This window comes from Salmo trutta, chromosome 26 (assembly GCF_901001165.1).
Source record: "Salmo trutta chromosome 26, fSalTru1.1, whole genome shotgun sequence".
Lineage (NCBI taxonomy): Eukaryota > Metazoa > Chordata > Actinopteri > Salmoniformes > Salmonidae > Salmo > Salmo trutta.
Genome location: NC_042982.1, coordinates 47,051,859 through 47,073,197, shown reverse-complemented (window position 1 = coordinate 47,073,197; position 21,339 = coordinate 47,051,859). Strand labels below are relative to the sequence as shown.

The following is a 21,339-nucleotide window of genomic DNA, read 5'->3' as shown; positions in this document are numbered from 1 at the left end:
TTATATGTATTTTCTGTGCTTGACAGGCTGGCCTGTATAAGCTGTATTAGGTTACACTTTTCAATTGTGTACAGTCAGCCATATAATGCAGTATTTTCCAAGGGAAACGTGAGCTAGGCTACAATCTGATACGTTATATCTCGCCCATGTAATAAACCAACTGAGATGTGTGTAGGTTAATATATACTTTATAAAATAATGGTTGAGAAAACACAGAAGGCATTATCATCGCATTATCATCTAACTTGATTTATTTACTAGTTAAGTTTAAAGGACATTTTTGTTTAGTTTGAGTTGAGTTTTAACTCATGAACAACCAAGCCACATAGAGTAGTTTGTAATATTTGGCGTCCCAACCTGACCAGCAGGAGTCTCTTCACCTCGGGGACAAAATAACACATCTACGGCGGAAGTCAAGGGAAAGTGGGAGGAAAAAAAGCTTTCGACAAGTCTAGATTGTGAATAACACCGGTATAGCATGATGAAAACGAACTTCTGTTAGGTACATACTTTTACAATCGGAAAATAACTTTCAAAAGTAGTTTATTGTGCGGGACACATAGTCTTACTATCGAGTTCACAATGGGACTCCCAACTCTGGAGTTTAGCGACTCTTTTCTGGATAGCCCTGATTTCAGAGAACGGCTCAAATATCACGAAATAGAGTTGGACCGGACAAACAAATTCATCAAAGAACTGATCAAAGACGGGAATATGTTGATAACGGCGCTAAAGAGTAAGTATCCTTCTCATCCTCTTCATCATCTTCAAATGTCTAACTTCAAACTGTGTTGTAGCAGATAAAAAAAGTGACTTGAATGTCTAGATTGTGTGTTATCACATTTTGGAACAAAAGCGTTTTTTTGTGTGATAGGTTAAAGATACTGTAATATATTATTATTAAAGTGTAGACTAATGGTTTGTCACATCTCCTCACCATCCAATCGGCGTCGAGTATCGTCTTTATACGACGGGAATCTTTACGCCGCTGAAGTGGAAAATTACACTTTTACTACGCGCCCCTGTCAAGCCCCGATAACAAGTGGACATTACATCTGTTCATGTTACTTTACACTTTCTCCTTCTCCTTTCTAGAATCCGTTTGTTTTATCCATGAATACAATTACATAGGATTTGACCATTTCAAGATTGATTTAAAAAAAAGTAAAGACTGAAAAAGATTGAATTCCCGAGAGAGAGACAGAGAGAGCAATCAGACCCATTACAGGAGATGATGCTTGGGGGCCTCCCAGGCCTCTTTTTTAATTTATTTATTTTATTTTGACCTTTATTAAACTAGGCAAGTCAGTTAAGAACAAATTCTTATTTACAAAGACGGCCTACACCGTCCAAACCCGGATGACACTGGGCCAATTGTCCCAATCGCGACCGGTTGTGATACAGCCTGGAATCGAACCAGGGTGTCTGTAGTGACGCCTCAAACACTGAGATGCAGTGCCTTAGACCGCTGCGCCTCTCGGGAGCCCTCTTCAATCACTCTACAGAAGAAAGGAATAACAATATGCAACATGTGTTAGTAGCTATGAGGACGTGCTAGTACCTATGAGTTAGCAGAGTGTGGGAATATATCTCTCTTAAGTACCTTTTAAAAAAAGAGTTTGGATACATTGGGATAGTTTCTAAACACGATAGTAGTTTTATTACCCCTATTCTGCAAACCAAGCCGATAACCAATACTGACTCAGGTGAGTATGTTCTACTGTAATTCAACATTGTAACCATATTATCCTTATATTCCGTACACCAGTGGAAAAGAGACAGACGGACATACGGACAGACTGCAGTGGAAGGTTACTGTTTCTATTCAGTCTCTTGTTTTATCAGTGTTGTATGACTCCAGGGCCGTTTGGAACAGCAACACGATCAACACTATCCTTTTCCCTCTTTCAGCACATACTGAAGTATATTCCCAGTGAAGACAAAGGAATCTAACCTCTAGTTGTTTGGCCCTCTTTGCTTTAGAAGTAAGCAGAAATATAGTCCGTGTTTAGATGGTGACGTGACTGACTACCATAAGGAGACCTAAATACCCCAATGGTGTTTTAAAGCAGTCACACAACATTGCTGTTTAAGTAGCCTTCTGCAGTCCTTATTTTACTGTCTGTCAGTGGTTTCAATGTGGTGGTGCAGTAAGAATATCTTATATCTGTATATCTCTTTATCGCCTTGACTATTATCTCTATTCATATCTAGCCCCTAATGGAGAACTCTTGCTGTATGTGGAACTATACCTAAACGCTATGTGAAGCTATACACTTCACCATACACATACTACCGTGCACCAAGCACGCAAATGGGAGTGTAACCAATGTGAAATGGCCAGTTAGTTAGCGGTGGTGCGCGCTAATAGCGTTTCAATCGGTGACGTCACTCGCTCTGAGACTTGAAGTAGGGTTTCCCCTTGCGTTGCAAGGGCCGTGGCTCTTGTGGCGCGATGGTTAACGATGCTTCGTGGGGTGTCAGTTGGTGATGTGTGCAGAGGGTCCCTGGTTCGAGCCCGGGTTGGGGCGAAGAGAGGGACGGAACCTACACTGTTACAGGAGCATTCATCAGTTGGAGCGTGAGTCCAAATCAAAGTTTACGAAACGGAGCGGCATTCATCAATGCAAGCTTCGATGGAAAGTATGCACAGAAATATGACCAACCACGTAGAAAACAACGCAAAATGTATTGAAATCAATGGCAGCGATTATTTGGGCTGAAGCGAGAGAAAATGAACTCACGACTTCGGGAATGAAATGTTGCCCAGGCCCTTTTATCTTGATATGTTAATAAATACATACAGTGTTATTTTGGTTTACCTGCCTACATTACCCACTAAAGTGTGCATAGATCCTAGCTCCATAGTAAGTCAATAGGGCTAACTGGATAACTAGCTAGCCAGCAATAATTGGTATCTAGCTAGCTAGGAATAATTCACAGCGAGTCATCTACCTTTCATAACATTAGTTTTAGGTCGTGTTTGCCTGTTAAACTAGTTAACTAGCTATATTATTACTAGATTAATTGTTAATTTGTAGCGTAGCTAGTAACATATTATATTGGCATGTTTTGATAGGGTTGACAGAGTGTTTGAAGGCTGTGTAGTAGACCATATAGTATACAATCAGTAGACACTATTTCCTTGCTTTTAGGGCCCATAATGCAATTCTTCTGAAAATGGGCATATCTTCACAACATTTTCAGATTTGAAGAAAATGGCAGAAAATATGCGGCTGAAGTAAGACCAAAAAATGGATACAAATTAATTGCTTTAATTAATTATGACAAATGTTAAGAAAATGTTGAGCAATGTATAAAGTAATGACTTTTCAAAGTTACACGTTATGTAACTTTAAACATCAGCTATTTGAGCAGCTAACCGATCGCTGCAGCTGTACATAGTCCATCTGTATATAGCCATCCAATCTACCTACCTCATCCCCATACTGTTTTTATTTACTTTTCTGCTCTTTTGCACAACCAGTATCACTACTTGCACATCATCATCTGCTCATTTATCACTTCAGTGTTAATCTGCTAAATTGTAATTGCTTCGCTACTATGGCCTATTTATTGCCTTTCCTCCTCATGCCATTTGCACACACTGTATATAGACATTCTTTTTTTTCTATTGTGTTATTGACTGTACACTTGTTACTTCACTTGTTTATTCCATGTGTAACTAAGTGTTGTTTCTGTCGCACTGCTTTGCTTTATCTTGGTCAGGTCGCAGTTGTAAATGAGAACTTGTTCTCAACTCGCTTACGTCACTGTTTGCACCCCAGTATCTCTACTTGCACATTCATCTTCTGCACATCAATCACTCCAGTGTTTAATTGCTATATTGTATTTACTTCGCCACCATGGCCTATTTTATTGCCTTTACCTCCCTTATCTCACCTCATTTGCACACACTGTATATAGACTTATTTTTCTGCTGTATTATTGACTGTATGTTTGTTTTATTCCATGTGTAACTCTGTGTTGTTGTATGTGTCAAACTGCTTTGCTTTATCTTGGCCAGGTCGCAATTGTAAATGAGAACTTGTTCTCAACTTGCCTACCTGGTTAAATACAGGGTTATATATATAATATATAAATACCTGGTTAAATAAAGGTAAAATATTATTGTTATTTTTTTTTTTAAATGTTGGCTGACAATTTGTTAGCTACGCTCTCCTTACGAACCGCATATCATTACAGCAGTATGTACCGGTATGTTAGTTAGCTACCTAATGTTAGTTGGCTACTAATACATCGAATTTGCCAGTATATTAACTTTACGCTATCTAACTAACTACCCAACGTTTATTGACTTGATTATTCACGTCATTCTTAGGTTAGCTAAGTGGTATAGTCGTTGTGCGTTCTCAATGGACATTGTTAATTCGATGCGTTCGTAAATTCGCTCTGGCTATGTACCCTGATTTCAGAGCACTCTCGTCAGAGTTTGCCAAAGATCAGAATAACTGATGAATTTACGAACGCTCAACACCCGTTGAATATGGCTGGTGTCAGTAAACGTCGACAAAAAAAAAGCATCATTAAATTGTTGCCAGTAGCACAGTTACAGTCACCAACACTCTGGATAACATGACAACAGCCTAACTAGATCTGCTATGGAGAGTAAAATGGTCAGAGTGGGCTGTTCTCTCATTTGTGTCAAGAAGTAGCTAGCAAGCTAGCCAACGTTAGCCAGTTAGCTTGGGTTCTTGACTGCCGTTCTGAGGTCAGTCTACTCCTTGGCCAGAACATCCACTGTGTGCTCTGAACGCTCCGAGAGCGAAACACTCTGAATTTACGAATGGACAATCTGACAACGCTCTGAGTTTACGAACGCCCAGAGCGCACTCAGAACGCACTCTGGCGGTCCAGTTTGAATTTCCGAACATGAAGTCTAGCAAGAGGTTGCATAGCAACAGCATCAACTTCTGGTAGACAGGCTTAGCGTTAGTACGCTCAACTGAAAGGATACCTTTCGTTTACAGTATACTAAAATGAACTAATCAAGATTCTCTGGTCTGATGAAACCAAGATTCAACTTTTTGTCCTGAATGCCAAGCTTCACGTCTGGAGGAAACCTGGCACCATCCCTACGGTGAAGCATGGTGGTGGCAGCATCATGTTGCGGGGATGTTTTTTCAGTGGCAGGGACTGGGAGATTAGTCAGGATCTATGGAAAAATGAACAGAGCAAAGTACAGAGGGATCCTTGATGAAAATCTGCTCCAGAACTGGGGTGAAGGTTCAACTTCCCACAGGACTATGAGCCTAAGCACACAGCCAAGACAAAGCAGGAGTGGCTTCGGGACAAGTCTCTGAATGTCCTTGAGTGGCCCGGACTTGAACCCGATCAAACATCTCTGGAGTGACCTGAAAGTAGCTGTGCAGAGATGCTCCCCATCCAACCTGACAGAGCTTGAGAGGATCTGCAGAGAAGAATGGGAGAAACTCCCCAAATACAGGTGTGCCAAGCTTGTAGCGTCATACCCAAGAAGACTCATAGCTGTAATCGCTGCCAAAGATGCTTCAAGAAAATACTGAGTAAAGGGTCTGAATACTTATGTAAAATGTAATATGTTTTTTGTTTTTAATACATTTGCAAAAATTTCTAAAATCCTGTTTTTGCTTTGTCATTATGGGTTCTTGTGATGTCATTATGGGTTCTTGTGATGTCATTATGGGGTATTGTGATGTCATTATGGGGTATTGTGATGTCATTAGGGGGTATTGTGATGTTATTATGGGGTATTGTGATGTCATTATGGGGTATTGTGATGTCATTAGGGGGTATTGTGATGTTATTATGGGTTATTGTGATGTTATTATGGGTTATTGTGTGTAGGTTGATAAGGGGGAAAAAACGATTTAATACATTTTAGAATAAGGCTGTAACGTAAATCTAAATAAATGTGGAAAAAGTCAAGGGGTCTGAATACTTTCCGAAGGCAACTGTATATGCTCAGGTGTAGGGCTTTATGGGACTTATAGATGGCTGCCTGTCTCTGCAGGGGTTAGGGTTGTTCTGAGCCCTAGGAGTTAGTCAGACTGATATTCAGTCTTTATATTCATTTGAACGGTGAAGCATCTTGATCCAGCATCTTGTTGGATGATTTGTAGATTTTTTTAAATACCTGCACCTGCTCCAAGAACCTTAATATATTAATATAAAAAAACATGCAGTGGATCTTCTGCTTCCTGCCTCTTCCTGCCTCTTCCCTTACCTCTTCCTGCCTCTTCCTGCCTCTTCATGCCTCTTCCCTTACCTCTTCCTGCCTCTTCCTGCCTGTTCCTGCGTCTTCCCTTACCTCTTCCCTTACCTCTTCCCTTACCTCTTCCCTTACCTCTTCCCTTACCTCTTCCCTTACCTCTTCCTGCCTCTTCCCTTACCTCTTCCTGCCTCTTCCTGCCTCTTCCCTTACCTCTTCCTGCCTCTTCCTGCCTCTTCCCTTACCTCTTCCTGCCTCTTCCCTTACCTCTTCCCTTACCTCTTCCCTTACCTCTTCCCTTACCTCTTCCTGCCTCTTCCTGCCTGTTCCTGCGTCTTCCCTTACCTCTTCCCTTACCTCTTCCCTTACCTCTTCCTGCCTCTTCCCTTACCTCTTCCTGCCTCTTCCTGCCTCTTCCTGCCTCTTCCCTTACCTCTTCCCTTACCTCTTCCCTTACCTCTTCCTGCCTCTTCCCTTACCTCTTCCTGCCTCTTCCCTTACCTCTTCCTGCCTCTTCCTGCCTCTTCCCTTACCTCTTCCCTTACCTCTTCCTGCCTCTTCCCTTACCTCTTCCTGCCTCTTCCCTTACCTCTTCCCTTACCTCTTCCCTTACCTCTTCCTGCCTCTTCCCTTACCTCTTCCCTTACCTCTTCCCTTACCTCTTCCCTTACCTCTTCCTGCCTCTTCCCTTACCTCTTCCTGCCTCTTCCTGCCTCTTCCGGCCTCTTCCTGCTCACCAACACCAGCCAGACAGCTCCAACCAACCAGGGAAAGTAAGGGGCCATCCAGCCTTACACAGTGGAACTACGATGTAGAGTAGTAGAATATTTCTAGTGTTTAGAATGAGGATAAATGCATGTTCTGGTTTATAGTGTCTACCGAGCTATTAGATTCAAATAGAAGAGAGATCTGTGTGTCCCTCCACAGTCTGTTTCTCTGTGGGGATCTGAAGTGTATCATGTCATTAACTTGTCTAGTAGACTACTAATGCGACGCCAACGGATTATGGTAGTACACCCAACTTGTGCTTAGAAACTCAACAGTATGCCCTGTAGAGAGTACATTGCTGACATAGTGCTGAACCAATAGCAGTGAACTTCCTCTTACTTCAACTACCATCGTTGTTGTCATCAACAGTCTCTCTTGTTAAGGTAGAGAGAGACATTGTTTCTGTTATTCCAGATGTATCACCATACTTTACCAGGCTAATGGTAGAGCCATTTGACCACAGCACTCCCTCTTAACACACTAAGAGCTATGGACCTGCTGTGTGTGGTCCATCACATTTCACTGCTAACATGGTATTATTATTTTTTACTCTTTTTTATTTTATTTTATTTCACCTTTATTTAACCAGGTATTTATATATATAACCCTGACCCTTTATTTAACCAGGTAGGCTAGTTGAGAACAAGTCCTTTATTTAACCAGGTAGGCTAGTTGAGAACAAGTCCTTTATTTAACCAGGTAGGCTAGTTGAGAACAAGTTCTCATTTACAACTGCGACCTGGCCAAGATAAAGCAAAGCAGTTCGACAACATACAACAACACAGAGTTACACATGGAGTAAAACAAACATACAGTCAATAATACAGTAGAAAAATAAGTCTATATACAATGTGAGCAAATGAGGTGAGATAAGGGAGGTAAAGGCAATAAATAAGCCATGGTGGCGAAGTAAATACAATATAGCAATTAAAACACTGGAATAGTAGATTTGACAGTAGATGAGTGTGCAAAGTAGAAATACTGGGGTGCAAAGAAGCAAAATAAATAAATAAATAAATACAGAAGGGGAAGAGGTAGCAGTTTGGGCTAAATTATAGATGGGCTATATACAGGTGCAGTGATCTGGGAGCTGCTCTGACAGCTGGTGCTTAAAGCTAGTGAGGGAGATAAGTGTTTCCAGTTTCAGAGATCTTTGTAGTTCGTTCCAGCCATTGGCAGCAGAGAACTGGAAGGAGAGATTCTGCCAATAACCCAATGGTATTATTCTGCCCAGTGGTATTATTCTGCTAATAACCCAGTGGTATTATTCTGCTAATAACCCAGTGGTATTATTCTGCTAATAACCCAGTGGTATTATTCTGCCAATAACCCAGTGGTATTATTCTGCTAATAACCCAGTGGTATTATTCTGCTAATAACCCAGTGGTATTATTCTGCTAATAACCCAGTGGTATTATTCTGCCCAGTGGTATTATTCTGCCCAGTGGTATTATTCTGCTAATAACCCAGTGGTATTATTCTGCCCAGTGGTATTATTCTGCTAATAACCCAGTGGTATTATTCTGCCCAGTGGTATTATTCTGCTAATAACCCAGTGGTATTATTCTGCTAATAACCCAGTGGTATTATTCTGCCCAGTGGTATTATTCTGCTAATAACCCAGTGGTATTATTCTGCTAACAACCCAGTGGTATTATTCTGCTAATAACCCAGTGGTATTATTCTGCTAATAACCCAGTGGTATTATTCTGCTAATAACCCAGTGGTATTATTCTGCTAATAACCCAGTGGTATTATTCTGCCCAGTGGTATTATTCTGCTAATAACCCAGTGGTATTATTCTGCTAATAACCCAGTGGTATTATTCTGCTAATAACCCAGTGGTATTATTCTGCCAATAACCCAGTGGTATTATTCTGCTAATAACCCAGTGGTATTATTCTGCTAATAACCCAGTGGTATTATTCTGCTAATAACCCAGTGGTATTATTCTGCTAATAACCCAGTGGTATTATTCTGCCAATAACCCAGTGGTATTATTCTGCTAATAACCCAGTGGTATTATTCTGCTAATAACCCAGTGGTATTATTCTGCTAATAACCCAGTGGTATTATTCTGCCAATAACCCAGTGGTATTATTCTGCCCAGTGGTATTATTCTGCTAATAACCCAGTGGTATTATTCTGCCAATAACCCAGTGGTATTATTCTGCCCAGTGGTATTATTCTGCTAATAACCCAGTGGTATTATTCTGCTAATAACCCAGTGGTATTATTCTGCCCAGTGGTATTATTCTGCTAATAACCCAGTGGTATTATTCTGCTAATAACCCAGTGGTATTATTCTGCCCAGTGGTATTATTCTGCTAATAACCCAGTGGTATTATTCTGCCAATAACCCAGTGGTATTATTCAGCCCAGTGGTATTATTCTGCTAATAACCCAGTGGTATTATTCTGCTAATAACCCAGTGGTATTATTCTGCTAATAACCCAGTGGTATTATTCTGCTAATAACCCAGTGGTATTATTCTGCTAATAACCCAGTGGTATTATTCTGCTAATAACCCAGTGGTATTATTCTGCTAATAACCCAGTGGTATTATTCTGCTAATAACCCAGTGGTATTATTCTGCTAATAACCCAGTGGTATTATTCTGCTAATAACCCAGTGGTATTATTCTGCTAATAACCCAGTGGTATTATTCTGCCCAGTGGTATTATTCTGCTAATAACCCAGTGGTATTATTCTGCTAATAACCCAGTGGTATTATTCTGCTAATAACCCAGTGGTATTATTCTGCTAATAACCCAGTGGTATTATTCTGCTAATAACCCAGTGGTATTATTCTGCCCAGTGGTATTATTCTGCTAATAACCCAGTGGTATTATTCTGCTAATAACCCAGTGGTATTATTCTGCTAATAACCCAGTGGTATTATTCTGCTAATAACCCAGTGGTATTTTTCTGCTAATAACCCAGTGGTATTATTCTGCCCAGTGGTATTATTCTGCTAATAACCCAGTGGTATTATTCTGCCAATAACCCAGTGGTATTATTCTGCTAATAACCCAGTGGTATTATTCTGCTAATAACCCAGTGGTATTATTCTGTTAATAACCCAGTGGTATTATTCTGCTAATAACCCAGTGGTATTATTCTGCTAATAACCCAGTGGTATTATTCTGCCAATAACTCAGTGTACTCGGCTCCGGTACTCTGCTCCGGTACTCTGCTCCGGTACTCGGCTCCGGCACTCTGCTCCGGTACTCTGCTCCGGTACTCGGCTCCGGTACTCTGCTCCGGTACTCGGCTCCGGCACTCGGCTCCGGCACTCTGCTCCGGCACTCTGCTCCGGCACTCTGCTCCGGTACTCTGCTCCGGCACTCGGCTCCGGTACTCTGCTCCGGTACTCGGCTCCGGCACTCGGCTCCGGCACTCTGCTCCGGCACTCTGCTCCGGTACTCGGCTCCGGCACTCTGCTCCGGCACTCTGCTCCGGTACTCTGCTCCGGTGAGCTCCTGCCCAAGTCAACCACTGCTTCTTCTCCCTTGATCAAATAGCTTCCAGCTGTGTCTGTCCTGATCTCACTGGAGCAGGAAACTCTGAGGGCCCAGAATATTTGACACAATGTTGCAGGTTTACTAGAGCAAGCTTCAGGTCAGACCCCGTTGATACAATGTTGCAGGTTTGCTAGAGCAAGCTTCAGGTCAGACCACGTTGATACAATGTTGCAGGTTTGCTAGAGCAAGCTTCAGGTCAGACCACGTTGATACAATGTTGCAGGTTTGTTGCAGACTGTCCATGCATAGCCAATGTGATTTATATGACATTTATTTTAATCAGGATATTTTCTACCTGCTGGCTGCAGTGTTTTTCTTTGTTGGCTTTATATAGGCTATTTTTACACATTTGGCAATGGCAATAGAAGATACTTAAAAAAAAAATCATTTTCATTATGATTTGGACAGAATTTTGATTAACTACATGACAATGATTGTGAGATATGAAGACTTTCCTATAAATGTAATTAAACTGTTTCAGGAACATTTGCATATGAAAACGATAAACGGGATGCGGATCTACATAGGTAATAGTCTGCCATTTGGGAACCATTATAAAACTAAACTAAACTAGGTGTTGGAAGTAGCAGGGTGTGTGCTGATTGACACGTCTCAACCTGCTTCAGACTCAGTTAGCTAACAGGAAGGAATCAGGACAGAAACACGGAGCCAGTCGCGCTACCTGTGGTCATTGTGAAGTACTCGCCTGAAGAAATGGTTGAGCTATAAAGTGTGCTTGTCTGTCTCGCTTTGTGCGGGTGCATTGTTAAATGCAAAAACATGCTTGGGCTACAGTAGACTTACATCTGTATTTACAGTTGAGCTACAATGTGTAGGCCTGTCATATGCTCTCTTCAGGGTTACAGCTCTGTCTGAGGTAACTGTTTGTCTGTTTAAGGAATAGCCTTTTTTTGTTTTGTTGTTCAGGGTGGTGAGTTTCTAGCTGATGGAATGTATTGGAATGTGGTCGCCCTGGAGACAGACACACTCTCTACCCAGGGGGCTGTTGGTCACGTGGTCGCCCTGGAGACAGACACACTCTCTACCCAGGGGGCTGTTGGTCACGTGGTCGCCCTGGAGACAGACACACTCTGTACCCAGGGGGCTGTTGGTCACGTGGTCGCCCTGGAGACAGACACACTCTCTACCCAGGGGGCTGTTGGTCACGTGGTCGCCCTGGAGACAGACACACTCTGTACCCAGGGGGCTGTTGGTCACGTGGTCGCCCTGGAGACAGACACACTCTCTACCCAGGGGGCTGTTGGTCACGTGGTCGCCCTGGAGACAGACACACTCTGTACCCAGGGGGCTGTTGGTCACGTGGTCGCCCTGGAGACAGACACACTCTGTACCCAGGGGGCTGTTGGTCACGTGGTCGCCCTGGAGACAGACACACTCTGTACCCAGGGGGCTGTTGGTCACGTGGTCGCCCTGGAGACAGACACACTCTGTACCCAGGGGGCTGCTGGTCACGTGGTCGCCCTGGAGACAGACACACTCTGTGCCCAGGGGGCTGCTGGTCATGTGGTCGCCCTGGAGACAGACACACTCTCTACCCAGGGGGCTGTTGGTCACGTGGTCGTCCTGGAGACAGACACACTCTGTACCCAGGGGGCTGTTGGTCACGTGGTCGCCCTGGAGACAGACACACTCTGTACCCAGGGCGCTGTTGGTCACGTGGTCGCCCTGGAGACAGGCACACTCTGTACCCAGGGGGCTGTTGGTCACGTGGTCGCCCTGGAGACAGACACACTCTGTACCCAGGGGGCTGCTGGTCACGTGGTCGCCCTGGAGACAGACACACTCTGTACCCAGGGGGCTGCTGGTCATGTGGTCGCCCTGGAGACAGACACACTCTGTACCCAGGGGGCTGCTGGTCATGTGGCCGCCCTGTCTTCACAGCACAGCATGATGCTAGTATTATCTGGTGCTGGTCTTCACAGCACAGCATAATGCTAGTATTATCTGGTGATGGTCTTCACAGCATGATGCTAGTATTATCTGGTGATGGTCTTCACAGCACAGCATGATGCTAGTATTATCTGGTGATGGTCTTCACAGCATGATGCTAGTATTATCTGGTGATGGTCTTCACAGCATGTTGCTAGTATTATCTGGTGATGGTCTTCACAGCATGATGCTAGTATTATCTGGTGCTGGCCTTCACAGCATGATGCTAGTATTATTTGGTGCTGGCCTTCACAGCACAGCATGATGCTAGTATTATCTGGTGCTGGTCTTCACAGCATGATGCTAGTATTATTTGGTGCTGGCCTTCACAGCATGATGCTAGTATTATCTGGTGCTGGCCTTCACAGCACAGCATAATGCTAGTATTATCTGGTGCTGGTCTTCACAGCATGATGCTAGGGGGCTGCTGGTCATGTGGTCGCCCTGGAGACAGACACACTCTGTACCCAGGGGGCTGTTGGTCATGTGGTCGCCCTGTCTTCACAGCACAGCATGATGCTAGTATTATCTGGTGCTGGTCTTCACAGCATGATGCTAGTATTATTTGGTGCTGGCCTTCACAGCATGATGCTAGTATTATCTGGTGCTGGCCTTCACAGCACAGCATGATGCTAGTATTATCTGGTGATGGTCTTCACAGCATGATGCTACTATTATCTGGTGCTGGCCTTCACAGCACAGCATGATGCTAGTATTATCTGGTGCTGGTCTTCACAGCATGATGCTAGTATTATCTGGTGCTGGTCTCCACAGCACAGCATAATGCTAGTATTATCTGGTGCTGGTCTTCACAGCATGATGCTAGTATTATCTGGTGATGGTCTTCACAGCATGATGCTAGTATTATCTGGTGCTGGTCTTCACAGCATGATGCTAGTATTATCTGGTGCTGGTCTTCACAGCATGATGCTAGTATTATCTGGTGCTGGTCTTCACAGCATGATGCTCGTATTATCTGGTGCTGGTCTTCACAGCATGATGCTCGTATTATCTGGTGCTGGCCTTCACAGCACAGCATGATGCTAGTATTATTTGGTGCTGGTCTTCACAGCATGATGCTCGTATTATCTGGTGCTGGCCTTCACAGCATGATGCTAGTATTATCTGGTGCTGGTCTTCACAGCATGATGCTCGTATTATCTGGTGCTGGTCTTCACAGCATGATGCTAGTATTATCTGGTGCTGGTCTTCACAGCACAGCATGATGCTAGTATTCTCTAATTTCTACTGTAACACTTCACGGTCAGCGCCACACTATTACAGCTTGTTTCACATGCTTCATATTCACACCTCACTCAAGTCAAGTTGAATGATGAGGTCCGTGCTGCTAGTATAAGAGGCATGCGGTGGACAGTAGAGGGAGGCTCCAAGATGACAGTTTGAGCGCACACTTCCTTCCGAGCTCTGCCAACTTTTGAAAGACAATGAAAAGTGTATTATTTTGAATGACCAAATTAATTCTTAGCTTGATAAAAACACCAGGTTATTGATGATTTAAGATTATATTTCTCAGAATGTGACAGCGCGCTGACAGAATGAGAAATCTTATTGCTACGTCCTCTAGCTAGCAATGCTCGTCTAATGTCGTTTGATTGACAACTGCCACAACTATTCTGGTCTGACAGACTCTCTTACACTTGCCGTGTCAGATGAGGATTTTCCTTCTTTTTCCTATAACCCCAAGCAAACCTCCAGCTTCCAAGAAAGGCATGTTTGAACTGGGCCCAGATTCCACTGCCGATAATGATGTTATCGCCACTCTTTCCAGTCTCATCAATACACGGTCTGATGTCATAGAGAAAATGGTCGGCGACAACGCAATAAAAATCGAGGGCTAAAAAAAAACTGTTGACTTTGCATGCATGGAAATCAAGGATGTTAAGAAGAAGGTCGCCCACATCGAAAAGCGTGTCGTTAAAGAGGAGGGGAAAGATGGACTTGTGCCACAGAAGAATCTCAGATCTTGAAAGTTATGGAATCTGAGACTGTATTGAGTTCCCGAAGCAGATGGGAAGAATGCGCGGCAGGAGACCATCAAAGTCTGCCAAGCTATCCTACCTGAGGAGAAGGCTAAGCTAGCAGACACTGTACACCGCCTCGGCACGAGAAGGCAGTGTGACTCACTGTGCATCGCCTCGGCACGAGAAGGCAGTGTGACTCACTGTACACCGCCTCGGCACGAGAAGGCAGTGTGACTCACTGTACACCGCCTCGGCACGAGAAGGCAGTGTGACTCACTGTACACCGCCTCGGCACGAGAAGGCAGGGTGACTCACTGTACATCGCCTCGGCACGAGAAGGCAGGGTGACTCACTGTACACCGCCTCGGCACGAGAAGGCAGTGTGACTCACTGTACACCGCCTCGGCACGAGAAGGCAGTGTGACTCACTGTACACCGCCTCGGCACGAGAAGGCAGTGTGACTCACTGTACACCGCCTCGGCACGAGAAGGCAGTGTGACTCACTGTACATCGCCTCGGCACGAGAAGGCAGGGTGACTCACTGTACATCGCCTCGGCACGAGAAGGCAGTGTGACTCACTGTACACCGCCTCGGCACGAGAAGGCAGGGTGACTCCAAGCCCAGAGGTATCGTTCCTCAGTTCGCATCACGGATCTACAGGGATCAAAAATCAAATCAAATCAAATTTTGATTTGATTTGATTTGATTTTTGATTTGATGATCTACAGGGATGCCACTTGGAAAGCAGCCAAGAACTCTACCTTCCTACGTGACAACAACTCTGGTTTGCTGAAGACCACTTGAAAGCAGACAGAGAAAAGGAGAGAGAAATTGTGGCCAGCCGTGGAAAAAGCACGAAAAGAAGGTAAAGCGGCTTACTTCATTGGAGGGCGTGCTTTCATCGACGGACCTGAAATCAACCTTTCTCCTTGAGAACTGTTATAAGCTGTGCCTGGTGGTCAACATAGGTTACCTAGATAGCTACCTCTGATGTGAGCAGATCTCACTCACGGCTCTACATAGGTTACCTAGATAGCTACCTCTGATGTGAGCAGATCCCACTCCCAGCTCTACATAGGTTACCTAGATAGCTACCTCTGATGGGAGCAGATCCCACTCCCAGCTCTACATAGGTTACCTAGATAGCTACCTCTGATGTGAGCAGATCCCACTCACGGCTCTACATAGGTTACCTAGATAGCTACCTCTGATGTGAGCAGATCCCACTCACGGCTCTACATAGGTTACCTAGATAGCTACCTCTGATGTGAGCAGATCCCACTCACGGCTCTACATAGGTTACCTAGATAGCTACCTCTGATGGGAGCAGATCCCACTCCCAGCTCTACATAGGTTACCTAGATAGCTACCTCTGATGGGAGCAGATCCCACTCCCAGCTCTACATAGGTTACCTAGATAGCTACCTCTGATGGGAGCAGATCCCACTCACGGCTCTACATAGGTTACCTAGATAGCTACCTCTGATGGGAGCAGATCCCACTCACGGCTCTACATAGGTTACCTAGATAGCTACCTCTGATGTGAGCAGATCCCACTCACGGCTCTACATAGGTTACCTAGATAGCTACCTCTGATGGGAGCAGATCCCACTCACGGCTCTACATAGGTTACCTAGATAGCTACCTCTGATGGGAGCAGATCCCACTCCCAGCTCTACATAGGTTACCTAGATAGCTACCTCTGATGTGAGCAGATCTCACTCACGGCTCTACATAGGTTACCTAGATAGCTACCTCTGATGTGAGCAGATCCCACTCACGGCTCTACATAGGTTACCTAGATAGCTACCTCTGATGGGAGCAGATCCCACTCACGGCTCTACATAGGTTACCTAGATAGCTACCTCTGATGGGAGCAGATCCCACTCACGGCTCTACATAGGTTACCTAGATAGCTACCTCTGATGTGAGCAGATCCCACTCACGGCTCTACATAGGTTACCTAGATAGCTACCTCTGATGGGAGCAGATCCCACTCACGGCTCTACATAGGTTACCTAGATAGCTACCTCTGATGTGAGCAGATCCCACTCACGGCTCTACATAGGTTACCTAGATAGCTACCTCTGATGGGAGCAGATCCCACTCACGGCTCTACATAGGTTACCTAGATAGCTACCTCTGATGTGAGCAGATCCCACTCCCAGCTCTACATAGGTTACCTAGATAGCTACCTCTGATGTGAGCAGATCCCACTCCCAGCTCTACATAGGTTACCTAGATAGCTACCTCTGATGTGAGCAGATCCCACTCACGGCTCTACATAGGTTACCTAGATAGCTACCTCTGATGGGAGCAGATCCCACTCACGGCTCTACATAGGTTACCTAGATAGCTACCTCTGATGTGAGCAGATCCCACTCACGGCTCTACATAGGTTACCTAGATAGCTACCTCTGATGTGAGCAGATCCCACTCACGGCTCTACATAGGTTACCTAGATAGCTACCTCTGATGGGAGCAGATCCCACTCACGGCTCTACATAGGTTACCTAGATAGCTACCTCTGATGTGAGCAGATCCCACTCACGGCTCTAAGGTGATTTAACCTTCGTTCTAACTGCTCAGGACTACTGGAGTAATGGATGTTCACTATTGTATTTGTTCTCTCACTTCTTATATGTTTACCTGCAGTAATAGGCAGTGAGCAAGCTCTTTGTTGTTTCTTGTTCTGGCAGTTAGCTTTGTTATGCTAAATTATTCTCACTCAATCATTTATATCTATATTGTGTGCAGCGCTGGTTTCTTTTCAGATTTACTCGATTTGCGATTGTTGTTTAGCTCGTAGTACTTTCTGTTCTATATTCCACGTTGTCGTTGCCTATAGTTTCACTCAATGTTAGGGGGTTAAGAAGTAATGTAAAACGAAAAGCATTATTTTTAATTGCCAAACAGATTTGTCTTTTTTTTCTCCAAGAGTCTCATTCAGTTTCTATCGACGTCAACTTCTGGAGATCTCAGTGGGGTAAAGGATGTATGTCTCTCTCATGGTTCTGAACGCTCTGCTGGAGTTACCACTCTAAAGAATAACTTCAATGGAAGTATTTTGCACTCCGACTGTGACCCTTCTGGTCACTTTCCTTGTCTTGTCATCAACTGTAACAACCACATCATTATTATTCCCAAAATGTATGGGTTCAATTCCAAACTTGAAAATGATCACTTACTTGAATCTTTAGAAAAGCATATTCTCCATTGGCTAACCAAGTTCCCGAATGCTTTACTTATAGTAGGTCGGGGATTTTAATATTTTTTTGAATAATTTAATTGATAGATGGCCTCTGGGACCGTCCACTACTATGAATACAAGTTTGAGGCAGTTTATGGAAAGGTTTGATATTATAGATATTTGGAGAGTAAAGTTTCCTAATGACAAGTCTTTCACATGGAGTAATAAGGCACAATCCAGACAATCATTCATAGATTTTTGGCTGGTGTCTAAATGTTTTGAAAAACAGGGTATTTCTGTTAACATCCTGGCCACTCCCCTTACTTATCATAGAGCTGTTTATATTGACATTACACTGTTTATCTCTGATAATGGCCCTTACTGATCATAGAGCTGTTTATACTGATATTACACTGTTTATCTCTGATAATGGCCCTTACTGACCATAGAGCTGTTTATATTGACATTAGCCTGTTTATCTCTGATAATGGCCCTTACTGATCATAGAGCTGTTTATATTGACATTACACTGTTTATCTCTGATAATGGCCCTTACTGATCATAGAGCTGTTTATATTGACATTACCCTGTTTATCTCTGATAATGGCCCTTACTGATCATAGAGCTGTTTATATTGACATTACACTGTTTATCTCTGATAATGGCCCTTACTGATCATAGAGCTGTTTATACTGATATTACACTGTTTATCTCTGATAATGGCCCTTACTGACCATAGAGCTGTTTATATTGACATTACCCTGTTTATCTCTGATAATGGCCCTTACTGATCATAGAGCTGTTTATATTGACATTACACTGTTTATCTCTGATAATGGCCCTTACTGATCATAGAGCTTTTTATACTGACATTACACTGTTTATCTCTGATAATGGCCCTTACTGACCATAGAGCTGTTTATATTGACATTACCCTGTTTATCTCTGATAATGGCCCTTACTGACCATAGAGCTGTTTATACTGACATTACACTGTTAATCTCTGATAATGGCCCTTACTGATCATAGAGCTGTTTATACTGACATTACACTGTTTATCTCTGATAATGGCCCTTACTGATCATAGAGCTGTTTATATTGACATTACACTGTTTATCTCTGATAATGGCCCTTACTGACCATAGAGCTGTTTATACTGACATTACACTGTTTATCTCTGATAATGGCCCTTACTGACCATAGAGCTGTTTATATTGACATTACCCTGTTTATCTCTGATAATGGCCCTTACTGATCATAGAGCTGTTTATATTGACATTACACTGTTTATCTCTGATAATGGCCCTTACTGATCATAGAGCTGTTTATACTGACATTACACTGTTTATCTCTGATAATGGCCCTTACTGACCATAGAGCTGTTTATACTGACATTACACTGTTAATCTCTGATAATGGCCCTTACTGATCATAGAGCTGTTTATATTGACATTACACTGTTTATCTCTGATAATGGCCCTTACTGATCATAGAGCTGTTTATATTGACATTACACTGTTTATCTCTGATAATGGCCCTTACTGATCATAGAGCTGTTTATACTGACATTACACTGTTTATCTCTGATAATGGCCCTTACTGATCATAGAGCTGTTTATACTGACATTACACTGTTTATCTCTGATAATGGCCCTTACTGACCATAGAGCTGTTTATACTGACATTACACTGTTTATCTCTGATAATGGCCTTGGCAGAGCATCCTACTTGAAGCTTAATAGCTCTATATTAAAACATGAGTTGGTCAAGATGGAGATAAACAATTTAATTACACACATTTGGAACAACGCTATAAATGACAATTCATACAGTAATAACTGGGAGCTTTTTAAATATGAGTTTGGAAAATATTTAAGAAAATATTGGAGTTTTCTTGCCAAGACGCGGAGAGCTGAAGAAGAAAGTGTAATTACAAAGATCACCTCTCTTGTTCAAAAGACTGTTGAAAGTCTCAGAGGAGGACAAGTCTGTTCTGTTTGAGCTACAACACAAGTTGGATGATATGTATAAACTGAAAGCAGAGGGAGTCTGTATGAACTGAAATCAGAGGGAGCCTGTATAAACTGAAAGCAGAGGGAGTCTGTATGAACTGAAAGCAGAGGGAGCCTGTATAAACTGAAATCAGAGGGAGCCTGTATAAACTGAAAGCAGAGGGAGCCTGTATGAACTGAAAGCAGAGGGAGCCTGTATAAACTGAAAGCAGAGGGAGCCTGTATAAACTGAAAGCAGAGGGAGCCTGTATAAACTGAAAGCAGAGGGAGCCTGTATAAACTGAAATCAGAGGGAGCCTGTATAAACTGAAAGCAGAGGGAGCCTGTATAAACTGAAAGCAGGGGGAGCCTGTATAAACTGAAAGCAGAGGGAGCCTGTATGAACTGAAAGCAGAGGGAGCCTGTATAAACTGAAAGCAGAGGGAGCCTGTATGAACTGAAAGCAGAGGGAGCCTTTGTCAGATCTAGGAAGAAGTGGCTAGAGGAGGGTGAAAAAAATGAATGTTATTTTTTGAGGTTAGAAAAATACCACTCTAAAATTAATACAATTCAACAATTAAATATTAATGGTCTCATCACAGATGATCCCAAATGAATCTCTAACTTTAGTTGCAACTTCTACAGGAATTGATATATAGTTCTAAGTATTGTGAGCTTTCCTCAACTCTTTTTTTGACTCTCTGGTGGGGGTGAAATCAATTGGGGAGGCTGAGAGGGAACAGTGTGATGACCCTATTATAGTTGAAGAGATCATGTATTCTATTGAACACCTTCAAAATAATACGTCTCCTGGGACTGATGCTGATCTGATCTGCTGAGTTTCACCAAACATTTTCTCAACAGTTGAACCCTATTTATGTTGGAGGTCTTTTCTGAAAGCATTGATAATAATGCTCTCCCTCCCAGTTTGACTCAAGGTCTGATTAATACCTGACCCAAGGTCTGATTAATACCTGACCCCAAGAAAGACTTGCTTCTACTCGATAATTGGCATCCAATCTGTCTGCTCAATAATGACTACAAAATATTAGCCTCTATTTTTGCAAAAAGAATGAAGGCAGTATTGGACTCAATTATAGAAGAGACCCAATCTGGCTTCATGAGGAATAGACAAATATCTAATAATATCTGACTGGTGTTAGACCTTATTGACTATTCTGATTTAATCTTCCAAGATCGTTTTATTGTCTTAGACTTTTATGAAGCCTTTGATACAGAGTAACATGAGTTTCTATTTCTCTCCCTTGAGAAATTTGGTTTTGAGGAATTATTTTGTAGTACTATTAAAACTCTTTATATGAATGGGAACAGTTCCATTAAATTAAAGCATGGCACTTCTCCTAGATTTGATTTGAAAAGAGGAATTAGGCAAGGTTGTCCAATTTCGCCTTACCTCTTCCTGCTCGCAACTCAACTTCTTACAAGTGTTGTTAAATCCAGCAATATAAAACGGATCTCTATTGCTGTCAGAGATAATAAAATGGATCTCAATTGCTGTCAGAGATATTAAAGGTGACCTCTATTGCTGACAGAGATATTAAAGGGGATCTCTCTATTGCTGACGGAGATAATAAAAGGGGATCTCTATTGCTGACAGAGATATTAAAGGTGATCTCTATTGCTGACAGAGATATTAAAGGGGATCTCTATTGCTGACAGAGATATTAAAGGGGATCTCTATTGCTGTCAGAGATATTAAA

The 21,339-nt window shown here is 42.9% G+C and overlaps 1 protein-coding gene across 4 annotated transcripts in view; it reads left to right on the top strand.

The window, feature by feature from the left end:
* Positions 1 to 391: 391 nt before the first annotated feature.
* The window catches only part of arhgap42b (Rho GTPase activating protein 42b), a 181,913-nt gene continuing 160,965 nt past the window's right edge, over positions 392 to 21,339 (top strand). For 2 of the 4 annotated variants that reach the window (XM_029716076.1, XM_029716075.1), the window contains exon 1: positions 392 to 736. In XM_029716076.1, coding sequence (XP_029571936.1) covers positions 583 to 736 — 154 coding nt within the window. In that variant the 5' untranslated portion in view covers positions 392 to 582. The remainder of the gene's footprint in view (positions 737 to 21,339) is intronic. The other 2 variants (XM_029716078.1, XM_029716077.1) reach the window with 1 other exon arrangement.